The sequence below is a fragment of the Hyla sarda genome, chromosome 1 (genome assembly GCF_029499605.1).
Source record: "Hyla sarda isolate aHylSar1 chromosome 1, aHylSar1.hap1, whole genome shotgun sequence".
NCBI lineage: Eukaryota > Metazoa > Chordata > Amphibia > Anura > Hylidae > Hyla > Hyla sarda.
Window position 1 is genome coordinate 416,061,300 of NC_079189.1, and position 21,023 is coordinate 416,082,322.

Genomic DNA, 21,023 nt, shown 5'->3' on the forward strand with positions numbered 1-21,023 from the left:
GTACAGAGCCCTGCATGTGCTCAGTGAACAGAGCCCTGCTTGTCCTCATTGCACAGAGCCTTGCTTGTCCTCAGTGTACAGAGCCTTGCTTGTCCTCAGTGCACAGAGCCCTGCTTGTCCTCAGTGTACATAGCCCTGCTTGTCCTCACTGCACAGAGCCCTGCTTGTCCTCACTGCACAGAGTCCTGCTTGTCCTCACTGCATGGAGCCCTGCTTGTCCTCACTGCACCGAGCCCTGCTTGTTCTCAGTGTACAGAGCCCTGCTTGTACTCGGTGTAAAGAGCCCTGCTTGTCCTCGGTGTACAGAGCCCTGCTTTTCCTCAGTGCACAGAGCCCTGCTTGTCCTCAGTGCACAGAGCCCTGCTTATCCCGCCCACACTTCATGTATTTTGTGTCTGCACAGAGACACACAGGCAATTGCTGCAGGGACAAGACAGTTGTTTTGACCTAAAATGTACTGAGTTGCCCATAGCAACCAATCAGGTTGCTTCTTCAATTTTTGAAAATGCCTCTGAAAAATAAGAGAAGCAATCTGATTGGTTGCTATGGACAACTCAGCAACTTTTCCTCTGGATAGGTTTTGATAAATCTCCCCCAATTTATATTACAAATATATATATATATATATATATATATATATATATATATAATATGTTATTATCTACATTATTTATACTTTGCTGTCAAGCCTTTGTCAAAGGTTTGCATTGGGTACAACAATGTACAAATGGTATGCTACTGCATACTGGACTGGCATCAGAGCCATCTTTAATGCAAGGCTAAATGGGCAAATGCCCTGGGGCCTGTCATTCCTGGGGGGCACAAGCAGCCGCCCCTTGAGCATGCTACGCTGCCTGACCAGAACATACAGTTCCAGTTCCATGTCCACATTCACTGGGCAGAAGAAAGAGGCTTGCCCTCACCTGTCCCTCATGCACTGGCTCCTGGGTCACCTGCTCCCTCATGAAGCTTCTTTCCATGATGGTGTCAGCTAGGAGAGCCCCCGGCAGCCAGTGTAGTGGGTGCATAGAAAAGCACAACTGCACGTCCTTCTTGAGCAGCCTCCTAAGGATACTCCATGGCTCCAGGGACCACAGGGGTCCCTCTAGCTCCCCTCTGGTGTAGCTGCTGCCCTTCAGGGATGGGCTCTGGCTCAGCACCCTGCTGTCTGCCTGGTAGAGAGCCACGGAGATGAACAGCTTGCTAGCTTCATCGTTCAGAGCAGTGTGGAGACTGTCATCCTGTCTGGGGTTCAGACTGTGGACCTGGAGCTGCAGAGGCTTGTCATAAAGGCAGCAAGGGAACAAAAGCATTTACACCCCACCAGCTATGATGTGTTCGTATGTGGCTCTACTTTTCCAGGGGATGGTGGGATTGTTGAGATATAGTATGTTATTGCATGCGTGGAATAGGTGGAGTGGGGGGGGGGGTGCAAAAATGCTTGGCTAGAGTCCAATCATAGATGAGCACAGCCCTGCCTGGCATTTGTGAAAAGGACACCCTTTTGGAATATGCTGGGTAAATATATTTAAAGTATGCAATGAAAGCTTTTCTGGCGCATACACTGGTGCATACACTACACCTAATAGAATTGACTGTACAGCCATTTTCTTTCTTCAGATATGCAGTTGCAGATAACGCCTATAGGGTCATGTGCACAGAGCGGAACAATCACTTTATACTTATATCTGGAGAAAGTGGATCTGGAAAAACAGAGACTTCAAAAAAAATCCTTCAGTACTTGGCTATGGCGTGCCCAACTACAGAGAAGCTTCATACCATCAGAGACAGGCTGCTCCTTTCCAATCCTGTTCTGGAGGTAACTGTGATGTATACATAGTATTTAGATAGCATTTATAATATGACTTCTGACATATACTTTATTTCGATTTTGTCAGGCATTTGGAAATGCCAAAACGCTCCGCAATGACAACTCAAGTAGATTTGGAAAATATATGGATGTACAATTTGACTACATGGTAAATAGAATATCTTACTTCTTATCCAATACATACTGCATATGAGAAGAGACTAACAAAAAGTGTGAAAATAAGTTTAGATAAGATTAATTGAAGGGGTTTCCCAAGTTTACAAAAAACTTCAAATTTCTTCCAAAAACAGCACCACCCCTGTCCTCAGCTTGTGTGTGGTATGGCAGCTCAGTCCCATTGAACTAAATGGAGCCAAATTGTAATACTACACACAACCTGAGAACAGGTGTTCCCCTGTCTTTGTAAGGCCTCCTGGCGTCCAGACAAATGATGGAACTGATCCCATTCATTTGAATGGTCCAAACTGAGACGTCGGATGATTGGACTCGATGGACCGTCACCGGACAGGAAAGCACATCTTGCCGCATTCCTCTGTCCGGCGTTCAAAAACACACCGGACGCCGGATGCTAAACAACTGATGACAACTGATGCATGTTGGCATCAGTTGTGTCAAAAACAAATGTAGGTGGCACATTCACTTCAAGTACTACATATCTTCAATTTTCTTAATTGTGGCCCAGATAATTCCAATACTTTGAGCCTTTTAATATAAGACCACTGTTACTTTCAAACCTTTTTTTGCTTCTTCAGGGGGCCCCTGCTGGAGGACATATCCTTAGCTATTTAATAGAGAAGTCCCGTGTGGTCCATCAGAATCAAGGGGAGAGAAACTTTCACATATTCTACCAGTTATTGGAGGGAGGAGAAGATCATTTAATACGTTGGTTGGGTCTGGAGCGTAAACCTGAGCTTTATAGTTACCTCATTCAAGTAAGAAGAAAATCTATAGCATTTTTTTTGGATGTTTTCATATATAAATGAACAAGATATATCTATTTTATTTTTTTTCCCAAGGGTGATTGTGCCAAAGTAAATACCATCTGTGACAAGTCAAACTGGAAGCTTGTACGTAGGGCTTTTACTATCATTGAGTTCACTGAAGCTGACATTGAGGTAAGATATAAGATTGTGGAGGAAATTTATTATGGCTTGTACACCATACAAAAGTCACACATGTTTGCGCAAAGTCGTTGTGGCTTAGGTGGAAGGGGGGGCATGGCCTGCCAGTGACCCGGTACATTTACTATAATACAGTAACTGGTGTAAATTATTGCTGAAACTTTCACCATAGATTTCAATGTGTGGTGCGCATAGTTTCTTAATAAAATTGACACGTCTTGCTTTACCTTATCATTTACTCAGCAGTTCTGCTGGTGAGTAGAAATAGGGATCTGGAAAAAAAAAAACCTTGATGAATGAACAAGTATGACACAAATAGTTGTCCCACAATAGTATATAGTAGCATGATGATTATTATTAAGTTTCTGTTGATTTCCACTAGAATCACAGTCAGACACCAACACCTCAGAATTAAAATCAGTATGTTTAGATCTTTTTTGTTGAATTATTTAGCATCTTTTTGGATTAGTCGCCAGTGTCTTACACTTGGGAAACATACAGTATGAGGAAGACAGCCATGGCCATGCCATAATTAAAGATGGAAAACAAATCCAGTGGGTGTCAAAGGTATGTCCATTGCAATATTCAGTGGTTAAGATGAGTATGTGTATCATCACTATTGCATATACAGGTTTACTGATACAGTTATAATGATGCTATTATGTTTTGTGCAGGTCCAGATGGGCGCTACATGCCCCTGTGTCATGCATTACCCCTTTAGGCCCTTCATTACACATTAAAGTGCTTTGTGTTTTACATCAGTTTTGCTGATTTCTCCTAGAAATGAACTGTATGAATCAATTGACAACTAGGTGTTACTCTTACCTTTGTCAACAAGTCAACAAGGTGTGTCTGTGCACTGATTGGGCAGCGACACGTTCTGTAGAGACGCACCCCATTGACAATGGTAATTTTTTACACCTAGGAATGAGCGAATCGAATTCGTTACGAATTTCAGGAAAAATTCACTTAGTAACGAATCCGAATATCGCCGCGATTCAGTTGCATTGATCGCTTCATTAAACTCCATTTTGTGCGGTTCAGGCTCCAGGGCATCTAAAATGGGGGGCCACCCTTTTTACGGCGAGTAACACTTGCCAAAAAGGGAATTTATAGGGCGAGAGTAGGGCCTTTCAGGGGAAGTTTTTACTCCCACCTGCTACAATAGACAATACGTTGTTCCCTTCCACCTTACTCCACGAAAACTGCAAATGGGAACCATGGTGACCGACAACGGGAAGAACATCTTGTCTGCGCTGCGTCAAGGAAGCCTGAGCCATGTGCCCTGCATTGCACACGTGGTCAATCATGTTGTGAAGCAGTTCCTGAAGTGTTCCCCCCATCTGCAAGACATCCTAATAATGCGTAGAAAACTTTGCATGCACTACAGCCACTCATACACTGCAAAGCACACTCTCCTTGAGCTGCAGCGTCAGAACGCCATCCCCCAACATAGTCTGATTTGCGACGTTTTCCACACATTGGAATTCCACCCTCCATATGTTGGACCAACTATACAAACAGAGAAAAGCCATCACCGATTTCTTGATGATCTAAGCGGGTAAGGGACTCCCCTGTGTAACTTCAATGTCAACTAGTGGCAGCTCATACTTGACACCTGTCGTTTGCTCAGGCCCTTTGAGGAAGCCACATTATTAGTCAGTTGCCAGGAATACGGGATGAACGACATCATTCCACTGCTTCATATCCTACAACACTTGTTGGAAACAATGGCTGGTCAGGGCACTGGAGACGGGGCGCTTACATCTCACAGCTACATGAGCCCTGTGGGGGCTGAACTGGAGGAGGAGGGGGACAGTGGAGCACAGGCAAGGTTTTGTGAAATGGGTGGTTTTTATAGTAATCTGACAGGAGAGGAGTAGCAGGAGCAAGCTGTGGAGCTACAGGGTGATGAGGAAGACAAGACAGGGGACCCAGACACACCGTGGCCATGTGGCCTCCTCATGCTGCTGGCACATTAAATGAAACTTTATCTTAATCTATTGTAAATCTTCAATTAAAATTTTACAAAATATCTCTAATCTTTTCAATTGTAAAGCTCTATGATCTCATCAGGCTGTTGCCACCTCCAGGCTGGGTCATTCTGCCACTATATGGTCTCCCCTTGCTGCCAATTCCAGGCTGGGTCATTCTGCCACATTATGGTCTCCTCATGCTGCTGCCACCTCTAGGCTGTGTCATTGTGCCACCATATGGTCTCTTTATTCTGTTGGCACATTAAATTAAACTTTTTACATTTTAATCAATATAAAATCTTTAATTTGAATTTTACTAAATATCTTTAATGTTTTCAATTGTGAGGCCCTATGGTCTTGTCAGGCTGTTGCCACCTCTAGGCTCTGTCATTGTGCCGCCATGTGACTCCTTGTTATATTGGGTTTTGTGGTCATACAGTATTAGTTCAAAGTAAACGCGTCGGGCACCCGGGACATTAAACTTGTGAATCTAATCAAAATCTTTAATTTAAATTTAAAAAAATCTCTTCAATCTTTTGAATTGTGAGGCCCTACGGTCGTCGTCATATATCACCTGTGGAATTACCACAAGAATCCAATGAAACAGGTTAGAGCGATAACAATGAACCATGACTGATTAAATGAAACTTTCGCAGTTCCAAACAGAGTAAGACAGTCGAGGGGGGGGGGGGGGGGTGCTGGGAGGCAGGGGCTGGAACAGGTGGTAGCTCGCCTTGTGGCGAACTGCCAGCTCGAAGCTCACCAGAATAGGTCCTCAAAGAAGGATTTTAAAAATTCTAATAAATTCAAATTAAATAAAATAAAAATTACATTAAAAAATCTCTTTAATCTCATATGGTCTCCTGACCCTGCTGCCACATCTAGACGCTCTGAGACAGTGATTCTAATAGCGATGCCTGTAATCTGCATGTCATACTTAATAGCAGTATTATTTCACTAACACAGCACACTCCCTATGTGTGTTACGACAAGGCAAAGTGGTCTACACCCCTTTGAGGCTCTCTGTAGCCCAGAAATAGCCATTTTTAATAGGGATTCGCTTCAAATAAATTCGGACCTAACCAAATTTTTGGGGAAAATTAGGCGAATCGGACGAATAGAATATTTAAAAAATTTGCTCACCCCTAGTTACACCCAATTGTCAATTTATTCATATATTTCCAGAAGACATAACAGAAAATAGACACAAAACAGAGTTCTAAGAAAAGGTGCTCTTAATATTCACTAAAAGAGACATGTTTAGAAAGAGGACAGCTCTTTTTTAAGTAACTAGTTAAGATATTCATGGAACTTTCCAATGTTGAAGGATTTATAAACACATAGTTATGTTTGACACAATATAAGTGACAATAATTACTATAACACTACTACGTTAATTTGGCAACACACAACTGAGTGACATTGGTTTAAAGGAGTTTTCCTAACAACCACACATATTACCTGGTAATGGGGGTTTTGTGTCCTTATATTTGAGTGTAGCTGCAGTTGAACATGTACACTACCACGCCATTCAACTCTAGGAGAGTGTCAGAGAAATCTAAACTCAATTTAAATGGAGGCGATGTAGTCCTAACATGTGTCATGTCTGGTTTAAGTCCATACTTTGTGCAGCTGGTTTTGTTACCTATTAACTTCAATGGGTAGCAAAATCAGCTAAATAGAAAATCAGAAAATATCCACCAAAAATATGCAGCAGATCCTGTACGTGTGAACGTACCCATAAAGTTTTAAGACTCACAGGGTTATTTATCAATAATGGTCTTTGGCTAGATCATTTTTATGGTTTGTCAAGAAGCGTTTTTTTTTGATGTTGCTGCTCCAAATTTATATTGTCGCAGTGACCATAATTAATTTCGCACAGATCTGCACCCAGATCATTTTCTACCCTGCTTTGAGATCATATCTATCCTGCTTCTAAGGCTAGGATTCCACTTGTTTTTTTTCCTGCATTTTTTTCACTGAAGAAACGCCAGAAAAAACACCAGTGCAATTTCCTGCGTCTGATGTTTTTTTCTGGCGTTTTTGCATTTGAGTGGTAATTGTATTTTTGGCCCCTTTGGCGTTTTTTTTCTAAATGTGTGGGTACCAAAAAAAAAAAAATTATAATAATAAAAAAACAAAAACAAAAAGGATGCAGTGGGGATGGGAAAAAAGGTATTTAACAACATTTTAATTATTTGTTAATAAAGTGTGTGTGTTTCACCTTTTTTTCAAAATTTTTTACATTTTTTAGGTAGTACTATTACTCCCAGCATGGAACAGACGATCGTCCTATCTATACCAGAGATGCTGAGCGGCTCTCTAAAGCGCTCGCATCTCTGCTCTGTGCACTGGCCGGCCAGTGATATGAATAGAAATTCACATCACTCATTCATATATTCCGCCCAGAGTGGGGATTGGCCGGATGGTGGCAGCCAGTCCCAGTTCTCAGCAGGAAATATGAATAAGTGATGTTCTATTCATATCACTGGCCGGCCGTAGTATAGTGCAGAGATGTGGAGTGCAGGAGAAAGCCGCTCCATCTCTGCAATAGATAGGACGAACGCATCTGGTGTCAGGAGCGACACCCGCTGTGATCTGTCCTTAACTGCAGGTACTACTACTCCAAACATGGAGCACACTCTGCTCCATGCTGGTAGCTGTAGTACCTGCATTAATAGACAGATCACAGCGAGTGTAACTTCTGACACCTGTTGTGATCTGTCTATTAATGCAGGTACTACAGCTCCCAGCATGGAGAAGAGTGTGCTCCATGTTGGGAGCAGTAGTACCTGCAGTTAAGGAAATATCACAGCGGATGTCACTCCTGACACCCGTTGTGATCCTCCTGTATAATGTATAGATGTTGCTGGCCACTCTTCTATGGTCCCCTGCACTTCAGTATTTATACAACTATTCATATTTCCCACAGAGAGTTGTGATTGGCTGGAACCATCTGGCCAATCACAGCTCTCTGCGGCAAATATGAATTGGTGTATATATATGGCAGTGCAGGGCACCATAGAAGAGCGGCTGACCGCATCTATAAATTATACAGAAGGATTGCAACAGACCCGGGGCGATCTGTCAATTAGTACATGTACTACTACTCCCATCATGGAACAGTGTGTTCCATGCTGGGAGTAGCAGTACTACCTAAACAATGTAAAAAAAAAAAGTGAAAAACACACACACACACTACATTTTTATTATTGTCGGCTACATTTTTAGTGCCCTGCCCGCACACATAAATTGATCCCTGTTTAAAAATGAATAAAAATTTAGTTATAAAAAAGATACATTTTGTTAAATACAATTTTTATCCATCATTACTGATTCTTTTTTTTAATTTTTTTTTTATGGTACTCTACGAAATTGTATTAAAAAAGGTATCTCCATCACTTTTTTGGATCGCTAAAGTCCAAGAAGAGTTAAGAATTAAAACCATCTGCAAAAACGCCAAAGGAGTAGTTATTTTTTTTAGACCTGGTCTAGATTCGCAATTTTTTTTTGCACCATTTGTGGAAAAACTTGCGGAAAAATTAAAAACACACAGATAATAAATTTGTGACCACTGCATCCGTCAGAAGAAATGGTTTAGCAACACCAAAAGGTCAAAAATGACGGAATTAAGAACTTGTAAAAAAAAACACCCAAAATTTTTTTTTGCAGATTTAGACCAAAAAAAGGAATAGAAAAAATTAGACAAAGATAAAAAGTGTTCTTCCTTCTTATCTTAGCTTCTTGGTGTTCCTGTGTCCCTTTTACAAGAAGCTTTAACTCACAAGAAGATCGAAGCTAGATCTGAGCAGGTTTGTTTTATAAATTTACGTTTTGTGATCATTTAATAATTCCTAGTTCCATTGAATCAACCCTGTCAGTAGTAAGCTATTAAACCTGTTGACAGGCCTATACAGAAGCCAAGGAGGAGACTCTGAGCATACCAGGTGTCTCTGTCATGCAGCATGTTAAAGGGGTTCTCCAGCCCTAAGACATCTTATCCCCTATCCAAAGGATAGGGGATAAGATGTCTGATCGCAGGGGTCCTGCCGCTGGGGACCCCCGCTATCTCGCATGCAGCACCCACTTCTGGGAGCTGCACGCAGCACTGCACCCTGTCGGGTCACGACTCCGGGGCCGGAGTATCGTGATGTCACGACCCCGCCCCGTGTGACATCACGCCCAGCCCCAAAATGAAAGTCTCTTGGAGGGGTCATGACGGCCGTTACGTCCCCTCCCATAGACTTGCATGATGGGGCGTGACCTCACATGGGTGGCGGAGTTGTAACGTCGCGATACTCCGGCCCCGTAGTTGTGACCTGATGTCTTAAGGCCAGAGTACCCCTTTAAAAGTCCTGGCTGCCACCATCACAAGTGCCCAGGAGTCAAGAACACTCTTAATACAGAACACTCTGGGCACCTTACAAGTAGATCCTGCCTCCTGGGTATCAACAACGCAACATCAGGTATGGAAGGAGTCCCTTCCCCAACCTCTGTATACACCGGTCACCAGTTTTGATTTTTGCTTTAGGTTGTTACAGAGAAGAAGGCAACAAAAAATGCAACAAACAGATATGCCTTTCTATGTCATCTGAAAATAAGGAGATTTTTTTACACTTACCGTAAAATCTTTTTCTCAGAAGCTCCATTGGGGGACACAGGAACTGTTGGGGTATATCTTGCTGCCACTAGGAGGCTGACACTAGGCATACAAGAAAAGAAGTCGGCCCCTCCCAGCAGGGTATACCCCACCTCCTGTCTTAGAGACACTCAGTTTTAGTCCCAAAGCAATAGGAGTAACCGAAAAATACAGAGTCCAGAGGACGCCCTGTCAAAAACAACGAAACAACCAACTGACAGGCGACCGACTCTCAGAACACAACTAACAACACAGGGTGGGAGCTGTGTCCCCCAATGGAGCTTCTGAGAAAAAGATTTTACAGTAAGTGTAAAAAAATCTCCTTTTCTCATTCAGCTCCATTGGGGGACACAGGAACCATGGGACATACCAAAGCAGTCCCCGGGGTTGGGAAAACTATGTAACCCTGAATCAACCCTGAAACCACCGCTGCCTGCAAAACCTTACGCCCGAAAGAGGCGTCAGCGGATGCAGAAGTGTGCACTTGGTAAAACTTGGTGAATTTGTGCACCGAAGACCAAGTCGCCGCCTTACACACCTGTAGGGCCGAAGCCCTGTTAAAGACCGCCCAAGAGGCCCCCACAGAGCGAGTGGAGTGAGCCGTAACCCGGAAGGGAGGATCCTTCCCCTTGGAACGGTATGCTTCAGAAATGGCGGACCGGATCCATCTCGAGATGGTAGCCCTAGAAGCAGGCAGACCCTTGCGTCGGCCCTCCGGAAGGACAAACAGCAACTCCGACCGTCGTAAAGAAGAAGTGGCCTTGAGGTAGACTCGTAAGGCTCGCACCACATCCAGATTGTGGAGAGAACGCTCCTTCGGATGAGACGGAGCAGGGCAGAAGGAAGGGAGAACGATATCCTCGTTCAGATGAAAAGACGAAACCACCTTCAGTTGAAAAGAAGGAACCGGACAAAGTACTGCCTTATCCTGATGGAGAATCAGAAAGGAAGGTTGACAAGAAAGAGTTGCCAATTCCGACACCAGACGGATCGAGGTCACAGCAACCAAAAAGGCGACCTTCCAGGAAAGGAACCGAAGAGAAATATCCCAGATAGGTTCGAACGGGGCGGATTGCAGGGCACTGAGGACCAGGTTCAAGTCCCAAGGGGGAGTAGGAGACCTGACAGGATGAATCTCGTGAGTTACTCCTTGAAGGAAGGTGTGAACTGAGGAGTCAGAAGCCAGATTCCGCTGAAAAAGAACAGAGAGCGCTGACACTTGACCCTTGAGAGAGCTAAGGGCCAGGCGCGTCTCAATACCCTAATGTTAAAAACGCCAGAAGGTTCGGTAGAGAGAAACGAACCGGTGAAAGAGTGCGGGCCTCACACCACGGAAAATAAGCCCGCCAAGTCCTATGGTAGATCCTAGCCGAGGACGGCTTACGCATAGTGCGAACGACCCTAGATGAAAAAACGCGAGCCTTCAATACCGCGGTTTCAACCGCCACGCCGTCAAACGCAGCGGCTGTGAATTGGGGTGGCAAAGAGGACCCTTAGACAGAAGATCGAGGCGATCTGGCAGTCGGAATGGAACGTCCGCCACAAGTCGAACCACGTCGGCGTACCAAGATCGGCGAGGCCAATCCGGAGCCACTAGGATGGCCGGTACGCTTTCCGCCATGAGTTTCCTGAGCACTCGTGGAAGGAGGGGAATCGGCGGAAACAGGTACGGAAGAGTGAACCGAGACCAAGGAATGACGAGGGCGTCCGCGGCCAGCGCCAAAGGATCTCTTGACTTTGCCACGAAGCTTGGAACCTGCCGGTTTAGGCGGGACACAAAGAGGTCCACGTCCGGAATTCCCCAGCGACGGCAGATGGACTCGAACACCTCCGGGTGAAGGGACCACTCCCCAGGGTCGGGAGAGGAGCGACTCAGAAAGTCCGCCTCCCAATTTTCCACCCCCGGAATGTGAATTGCTGATATGGAGGGAACCATGTGTTCCGCCCAGGTCAAGATCTTGGACACCTCGGTCATGGCGGCACAGCTGCGAGTGCCCCCTTGGCGGTTGAGATACGCCACGGCCGTGGCGTTGTCCGACTGAATGCGAACTGGGCGACCCCGAAGAAGAGACTTCCAGTGTCGGAGACAAAGGTATATTGCTCGGATCTCCAGGACATTGATAGGAATCCTGGCTTCCCGAAGTGACCACCGGCCCTGGACCGTCCAGTCCAGGAGAACTCCCCCCCAACCGATGAGGCTCGCATCCGTCGTAAGAACCAGCCAGTTCAATGGGAGAAATGAGCGGCCGCTCTGAAGGAGGGGAGAGTGGAGCCACCAAAGAAGAGACTGGCAAGTCGAGGTGGGCAGGCGGAACTGATGGTCCAAGGACAGATGGGATCCGTCCCACAGAGACAGAATAGCCCACTGAAGCGGACGGCAACGGAACTGTGCAAATGGAACCGCCGTGATGGCCGCCACCATCCTGCCCAGTACTGCCATGCATGTCCGAACGGACACTGGATAAGGGCATCTCAAGAGACGAACACCTGACAACAGGGCACTCCGTTTGTCCGGAGGGAGGAAGACAAGAGATCAGGAGGGAGAAAGGTTGGATTTCTCCTCGTTGATCAGCCACCCAAAGCTGGTTAGGGTCAGCAGAGTGATGTGGAGACTCTCCTCGTTCTGGATCCGGGACGGGGCCTTGATAAGCAAGTCGTCCAGGTAAGGAAGGACAGCTACACCCCGGGACCTGAGAATGGCCATGACAGCCGTCAGGACCTTGGTAAAAACCCGGGGGGCTGTAGCCAGGCCGAAGGGCAGAGCCACAAATTGAACGTGACCCTGCGGAACGGCAAAACGCAGAAAATGTTGATGAGGAGGAAAAATCGGAATGTGAAGATACGCATCCCGAATGTCCCATGAAGACAGGCATTCGCCCTGATCCATGGACGCCATGATCGACCGCAGAGACTGCACACGAAAGTGGCGAAGGCGAAGATGCCGATTGAGAAGCTTTAGGTCCAAAATCGGATGGACTGAATCCTCCTTTTTGGGCACCACAAAAAGGTTTGAGTAGAAACCCCTGAAATGGTCTTGGGGCGGGACGGGCACAATAACACCCTGCAGCAGCAGAGTGCGAATGGCAGAATGAAAACCTTTTGCCAGAGTAGGTGAACGAGGAGGCTGGGATCGAAAAAACAATCCCGGGGAAAAGAAGCAAACTCGATTTGGTACCGTGCCCTTCAGTCGCATGTGGGGAAACAGGCAGCGCCATGCTCCTGTCGCCCCTACCTAGAAAAATAAAAAAGAAGAAAAAGTCTTCTATGACACTAAGCTAAAAGTGAGTGTCTCTAAGACAGGAGGTGGGGTATACCCTGCTGGGAGGGGCCGACTTCTTTTTTTGTATGCCTAGTGTCAGCCTCCTAGTGGCAGCAAGATATACCCTCACGGTTCCTGTGTCCCCCAATGGAGCTGAATGAGAAAATTCCTTTAACACCATAGACTACCATGCCTGTCACACCCAGGCATAGGGAAATGGCTGTATCATGCATGTGTGGACCCTATTAAAGTACCAATACCATCCCTATTGGCTTCCTTGAACTGATAGTTTTAGAACACATATAGATTTGATATACCATGGTTCTACTAATATGTTTTTTACTTCCTTATTTATTGTTACCTCCAGGTTCTCAGCCCTTTGAACTTAGAGTTAGCCTACTATGCTCGTGATGCCCTTGCCAAAGCAATGTATGGGAGATCCTTCAACTGGCTTGTTAACAAAATTAATAGATCATTAGCAAATAAGGTAAAGCATGAAGCAAGAATAATATGTTTTTTGAACTGTCCATGTCATAATTCATGCATGATTTTTGTTACCTTTTTATCCTCTGGGATAAAATATACTTGCATGACTTTTTAAAGGGGTACTCCGGTGCTTAGACATCTTATCCCCCATCCAAAGGATAGGGGATAAGATGCCTGACCACGGGAGTACCGCCGCTGGGGCCCCCCCGTGATCTTGCACGCGGCACCCCGTTTGTAATCAGTCCCCGGAGCGTGTTCGCTCCGGGTCTGATTACGGGTGATCACAGGGCGGGCGGCGTGTGACGTCACGCGTGCGCCCCCGTGTGACGTCACGCTCCGCCCCTCAATGCAAGCCTATGGGAAGGGGCGTGACGTCACACGGGGGCGCAGGCGTGACGTCACACGCCGCCCGCCCAGTGATCGCCTGTAATCAGACCCGGAGCGAACACGCTCCGGGGACTGATTACAAACAGGGTGCCGCGTGCAAGATCACGGGGGTCCCCAGCGGCGGGACTCACGCGGTCAGGCATCTTATCCCCTATCCTTTGGATAGGGGATAAGATGTCTAAGCACCGGAGTACCCCTTTAAATTTATTTTCCAATAAAGATTGTATTATTATAAATGTATATATATTTTATATATTTAATACATTTTGCTGGCTGGTTTGTATTTTTATATAGGTTGATGAAATGGAGGAGGATATAAAGAATGAGCTTATAAAATGAGAATGAGAGAGCCAATGTTATGATGTAAAAGAAGTCATGGGTTAGATAAAGCCATGACAGATTATACATTACCTAGTAAAGTAATGATATCATTTCTGCCCTTAACAGTTGTAGAGCATCAAGTTCCGGGTAACTCAGTAGTTAAATATTTATTCTCTGGTGAATATAATGAAAGTTTAGTCTCTCATAACTAAGGGCTCTGTTACACTGGGCGATTAATGGCCAAACAGGTCCATATCACCCTGTTAAATAAGGCCAGCGATCAAACAATGAATGAGCAAATGCTCATTTGTTAGCTGATAAGGTTGTTTTGACCCGTCAAAAAAAATAATTTCTTATTGGCCTAACATCTCCCTGTGTAATAGGGGACATGCAGTTGACTAGTAAGTGCACCATATGCCTTGTTCTTGGCAGCAAAGTGATTGTTTATGCGGCCCTCCTCACACAATTAACAAGCTGTTTAATTGTCTCTAAATGACCACTGATATACAAGATCGGCAGCTCGGGCAACCTGATAGGACCCTAAATATATTGTGGATAGTCCCCATTGCCAACAGCAATCTACTGTGCCTGCTTTACATAATATTCCCATTAGACCAAATTCAGATACTACAAAGTACAGAATGTGTAAATGGGACTTTTTAAACCCCAATAACAGTTTAAAGATTTGCCCCGGTGGATACGAGATGATGGTGCAGATTTTCAAATCTATAGCATGGCTGATATGTTAATTACATGTAGATTTTGCCTAAACAAACCCTAAGGCCCATTCATACTATGTAATTTCCAGAGTTATTCCGAGTGGAATTCCGCTTGCACACACATGGAATCAGCGCTGCCTGAAATGGGCGTAAATCCAAAATCACAGCATTATGTATTAAAATGCAATAAAAATTTGTGAAAAATTCAACATGTTAACACAGCCTAAAGGCTCCAAATCTTCAAATAAAACACCTCAATTGTTATTATAAGTAAAATTACTTTCTCCTTATGGCATTGTTTCTCTAAAAAGCACACTTTGAATAAGGAAATGCATGTGTGTGAGCTGACACCAACCCACGTATGAGGCTTTTGAGTTCACCTGGGTGATCTCCAGCACCAGCAACCTGATAAGTTGAACAGGTTCTGTAGGCTGCAGTACACAACCAGTTTACTGAAAGATTTAGATCCAAAATGGAGCATACCCCATGCATGCAACATCAACAAAAATGGGTAAGCAGAATACATATAAAAGAACCTCTACATTATTCTCTAATAATAGCAACAAAATAAGCAAAAGAAAAAAAAAAGAAAAAATCCTGGAATGCTTCTTTAACTGTGGAAATCAACCTCAGAATAAAAGTCCCATTGAACAAATAAGATTCCACTGTGGAATTTTCCAGAACGAACTGTACAGTGGAATCCCACTGAAATCAAGTGGAGGCTGCTGCAAGTGGGATCTGCCCAGAATTTCTTCTTGAAATCTTCTTCTGGATGGAATTTTTACAGTGTTAATAGGCCTTAAAAATGTGTTAAATTATTTTTTAGTTCTTTGCTTTGCTTGCATGGCCAGATCTATCAGGATAGCTGGCACAACATCTGCTAAGTGGCCCAGCAGTAAAGGGGATTCATCTTCACACTGAAGTCAGGTGTAGTATTTGCAGTGAAGAACAAAAGTAAAGATTGAAATTAGCAGTGTAAAGGAATGAGTACAGACCATTTGTGCTGAGCTTACTGGCTGCTGGTCCCTTTCCATGTTTTGTAATATAAGCACTATGGTGGTTATTTATCAATAATGGTCTTGGCTAGATCATTTTTGTTGTTTGTCTAGATGCGTTTTTCTTTGGAGGTTCTGCTCCAAATTTATCATATTGTCACAGTGACCATGATAAATTTTGTGAAGATCTGCACTCAGATAATTTTCTACCGCCGCTTTCAGATTATGTCTACCCTGCTTCAGAGGAGCTTGTTTGTTTGTGTATTTGGCTTCATTTGTTTTAGTTTTAATTTTAAGGCAAATTAAAGGGGTTAACCAGGAAAACATTTTTATATATCAACTGACTCCAGAAAGTTAAACAGATTTGTAAATGACTGAAGAAAGACAGAGCAATTCGGCACAGCTTACTTCTGATCCTCTGGACTATATAGCTCAATAACGGGTATGGCAGTGAGGTGTGTGTGGGGCTCAGAATGATGAATAGGTAAATCCAAACAATTCATGTAGAAGGAGAATGAAGCAGTCGGCAACTCACCAATCCTCAGTCCAGCAAAGTTCTTTATTGCACATACTCACAATCTGGGTTGCCCAGGGAGAAGACAAAAGAGATTGCAAATGCGGGGGGGGGGGGGGGGGGGGGGACCACAGAGAGACTACAACGTTGTTTCGCACTACATAGCAATTCAACTGGCCTACCTCTGAACCGGAACAGCTCACCTTTTATGCAGGTGGGTAATCATGTTAACCTATCACCTTCCTTTCACCAAGTGATGATACAAACAGGGGGAGGGGAGCGAAAACACATGATTTTTAACACCTCGATGGCCTATACAACCTTAGCTAGAAGCATACGGATACATCTACCTTATCGTTTAATCCTATGACCCCCAGTGCATCGGTCGACAAGATCCAATGGGTTTCCCTTCTCAGGAGATTCTTGTCGGCCGATATGCCTGGTCTGGCTAGAACTTTTTCTAAACCTGCAAATTTTAGGTTTTCTGTACTCCCCCCGTGTGAGTCTATTACATGTGAAATATATCTTGGGGCTCCCTTTTTTGTTCTAAGGGAGTAAAAATGTTCCCTAATTATGGCACATAATTGTCTAATCGTTTTTCCTATGTAATAGTACCCACACGGGCAAAAGATAACGTATACTAAATTTTTTGTTTTACACGTAATGAGCTCTTTTACAGTATGAAACACCGGACCTATTCTGAATGATTTTTGGCATAAATTATATTTGCAAAAATTACAGTTTTTACACTGGTAGTTACCTGTGGGGGCGTGGTCACTAAGCCATTCATTATTTTTACTGTTCTTTCTTTTTGTATGTCCTTTTATAGCATCACCTATTGTTCTATTTTTTCTGTATGATATAAGGGGCTTATTGATTGCTATATCTTTTATGTCTTCATCAAGTTCTAATATGTACCAATTCTTACGTATTGCTCTTTCTATTGTTTTATTTACTGGGGTATTTTGGTCTTTTGGGTAATTCCTTTCAAGTAGTCTTGACTCTAGCTTGTCAGCTTGTTTATGATAAGTATTACTCTGGACATTGTTTCTTTTTAAGCGTAAGAATTGCCCATAAGGAATACCATTCTTCACTGCCGCTGTGTGAGAGCTGTCGTAGTGAAGAACGGTATTCCTTGCAACTTCCTTTCTATAGCCCTCAGTTATCAGCATACCATTTTCTACTTTAATGCATACATCCAGGAACTCTAATTATGTGCCTCCATACTGTTGTGTGAATGCCATATTGTATCCCGTTTAGGTATCGGACAAATTCGCTAAATTGACTACTGGTACCCGACCATATCAGCAGGACATCGTCTACAAATCGAGCGTATGTCCTGATGTATTTAATGTACGGGTTGAGAATGGAATATACCACCTCATTTTCAAACCATGCCAAATAGAGGTTAGCGTACGTGCAGGACACCAGTGTCCCCATCGGGGTCCCGGTGTCCTGCCTGTACCATTTGTCTCCATTTCTAAACGTGCTGTGCTTTAGGTCGAATTCCAAAGATTCTTTTACGAATTGGATGAAAGATGTAGATTTGTTAGTTCTTTTTAACATATTAACCATGGCTTGGACTCCCTTATCGTGAGGAATACGGGTGTAAAAATTTACTACATCCACTGAGCAGAGGCTCCATCCTTCCTCCCATCGTATGTCGTTAAGGATGGATAGGAGATGACTAGTGTCCTTTATGTAAGCCGGAACAGCAGGTAAGAGAGGGCATAGCAGATAATCCAAATACTGAGACAGGTACTCGGTAACCTTTTATACAGGTGGGTAAACAAAAAAACAAAAAATCATGTGTTTTCGTTCTCCTCCCCCTGTTTGTATCATCACTTGATGAAAGGAAGGTGATAGGTTAACATGATTACCCACCTGTATAAAAGGTGAGCTGTTCCGGTTCAGAGGTAGGCCAGTTGAAGCACTATGTATTGCGAAACAACGTTGTCGTCTCTCTGTGGTACCCCCCCACCGTATTTGCCATCTCTTTTGTACCGGTACGTCCTTGGTCCTGCTCTCCTGATATAACGCGGGGTTACTGTGTAACCCCACGTCATATCACGGCGGGCCCGGCGTCATAGTGAAGCCGGGACCCGCCTCTAATAGCGCGCAGCGCCGATCGCGGCGCTGCGCGCTATTAACCCTTTAGCCGCGCGCTCAGAGCTGAGCTGCGCCGCTAAAAGTGAAAGTTGCCTGCTAGCTCAGTCGGGCTGTTCGGGATAGCCGCGGCTGTCCAATCGCCGAATGACTGCTCATGCCTGGATCTCAGGCACTGAGCAGTCATTCGGCGATCGGACAGCGAGGAGGCAAGTAGGGGCCCTCCCGCTGTCCTGTCAGCTGTTCGGGATGCCGCGATTAGCCTAATCCCGAATCGTTGATCACTGGTTTCTTATGAGAAACCAGTGATCAATGATGAAGATCAGTGTGTGCAGCGTTATAGGTCCCTATGAATATCATTTAACTCCTCCCCTATTAAAAGTTTGAATCACTCCCCTTAATCACCCTCCAATAAAAAAAAAACACAGTGTAAATAAAAATAAAAATAAACATATATGGTATCACCGCATGCGGAAATGTCCGAATTATAAAAATATATCATTAATTAAACCACTCGGTCAATGGCGTGCGCGCAAAAAAATTCCAAAGTCCAAAATAGTGCATTTTTGGTCACTTTTTATATCATTTAAAAATGAATAAAAAGTCCTATCAATGCAAAAATGGTACCGTTAAAAACTTCAGATCACGGCGCAAAAAATGAGCCCTCATACCGCCCCATACACGGAAAAATAAAAAAGTTATAGGGGTCAGAAGATGACAATTTTAAACGTATTGTCACGATGCCGGCTGGCAGGTAGTGGATCCTCTGTGCCAGAGAGGGATTGGCGTGGACCGTGCTAGAGGATCGGTTCTAAGTCACTACTGGTTTTCACCAGAGCCCGCCGCAAAGCGGGATGGTCTTGCTGCGGCGGTAGTGACCAGGTCGTATCCCCTAGCAACGGCTCAACCTCTCTGGCTGCTGAAGATAGGCGCGGTACAAGGGAGTAGACAGAAGCAAGGTCGGACGTAGCAGAAGGTCGGGGCAGGCAGCAAGGATCGTAGTCAGGGGCAACGGCAGGAGGTCTGGAACACAGGCTAGGAACACACAAGGAAACGCTTTCACTGGCACTAAGGCAACAAGATCCGGCGAGGGAGTGAAGGGGAAGTGAGGTGATATAGGGAAGTGCACAGGTGTAAACACTAATTGGAACCACTGCGCCAATCAGCGGCGCAGTGGCCCTTTAAATCGCAAAGACCCGGCGCGCGCGCGCCCTAGGGAGCGGGGCCGCGCGCGCCGGGACAGAACTGACGGAGAGCGAGTCAGGTACGGGAGCCGGGGTGCGCATCGCGAGCGGGCGCTACCCGCATCGCGAATCGCATCCCGGCCAGAGGCGGTATCGCAGCGCCCCGGGTCCGTGGAACCGACCGGAGCGCTGCAGTGAGAGGAGTGTAGCGAGCGCTCCGGGGAGGAGCGGGGACCCGGAGCGCTCGGCGTAACAGTACCCCCCCCCTTGGGTCTCCCCCTCTTCTTGGAGCCTGAGAACCTGAGGACCAGACTTTTGTCCAGGATATTGTCCTCAGGTTCCCAGGACCTCTCTTCAGGACCACAACCCTCCCAATCCACTAAAAAGAAGGTTTTCCCTCTGACCTTTTTAGATGCTAAAATTTCTTTGACGGAGAAGATGTCCGAGGAGCCGGAGACAGGAGTGGGGGGAACAGATTTGGGAGAGAAACGGTTAATGATAAGTGGTTTAAGAAGAGAAACATGAAAGGCATTAGGAATACGAAGAGAAGGAGGAAGAAGAAGTTTGTAAGAGACAGGATTAATCTGGCGCAAAATCTTGAAAGGACCAAGATAGCGTGGTCCCAACTTATAGCTAGGGACACGGAAGCGGACATATTTGGCGGAGAGCCATACCTTGTCTCCAGGGGAAAAAATGGGAGGAGCTCTTCTTTTCTTATCCGCGAATCTCTTCATGCGTGAAGAAGCCTGTAAGAGAGAATTTTGGGTCTCTCTCCATATGATGGAAAGATCACGAGAAATTTCATCCACAGCGGGCAGACCAGAGGGCAAGGGGGTAGGGAGGGGGGGAAGAGGGTGACGGCCGTACACCACGAAAAACGGGGATTTGGAGGAAGATTCAGAGATTCTGAAATTATACGAGAATTCGGCCCAAGGTAGAAGATCTGCCCAGTCATCCTGGCGGGAGGAAACAAAATGTCGTAAATAGTCACCCAAGATCTGGTTAATTCTTTCTACTTGTCCATTGGATTGAGGATGGTATGCAGAAGAAAAATTTAATTTAATCTTGAGTTGTTTACAGAGAGCCCTCCAGAATTTAGACACAAATTGGACGCCTCTATCCGAGACGATCTGCGTAGGCAACCCGTGAAGACGAAAAATGTGTACAAAAAATTGTTTAGCCAACTGAGGCGCTGAAGGAAGACCAGGAAGAGGGATGAAATGTGCCATTTTGGAGAATCGATCAACGACCACCCAAATAACAGTGTTGCCATGGGATGGGGGTAAGTCAGTAATAAAATCCATACCAATCAGAGACCAAGGTTGTTCGGGAACAGGCAGAGGAAGAAGAAAACCAGCGGGCTTCTGGCGAGGAGTCTTATCCCGGGCACAGATAGTGCAGGCTCGCACAAAGTCCACCACATCAGTCTCTAGAGTCGGCCACCAATAGAAGCGAGAGATGAGTTGCACAGATTTCTTGATGCCC

General features: G+C 45.1%; 1 protein-coding gene across 1 annotated transcript in view; it reads left to right on the forward strand.

Annotated features, from left to right (window-relative positions):
- The window catches only part of MYO1H (myosin IH), a 151,456-nt gene that overhangs the window by 19,203 nt on the left and 111,230 nt on the right, over positions 1-21,023 (forward strand). The window contains exons 4-10 of the mRNA XM_056528858.1: positions 1,621-1,819; positions 1,899-1,979; positions 2,584-2,763; positions 2,848-2,946; positions 3,406-3,519; positions 8,669-8,740; positions 13,194-13,313. Of these exons, the coding sequence (XP_056384833.1) occupies positions 1,621-1,819; positions 1,899-1,979; positions 2,584-2,763; positions 2,848-2,946; positions 3,406-3,519; positions 8,669-8,740; positions 13,194-13,313 (865 nt within the window). The remainder of the gene's footprint in view (positions 1-1,620; positions 1,820-1,898; positions 1,980-2,583; positions 2,764-2,847; positions 2,947-3,405; positions 3,520-8,668; positions 8,741-13,193; positions 13,314-21,023) is intronic.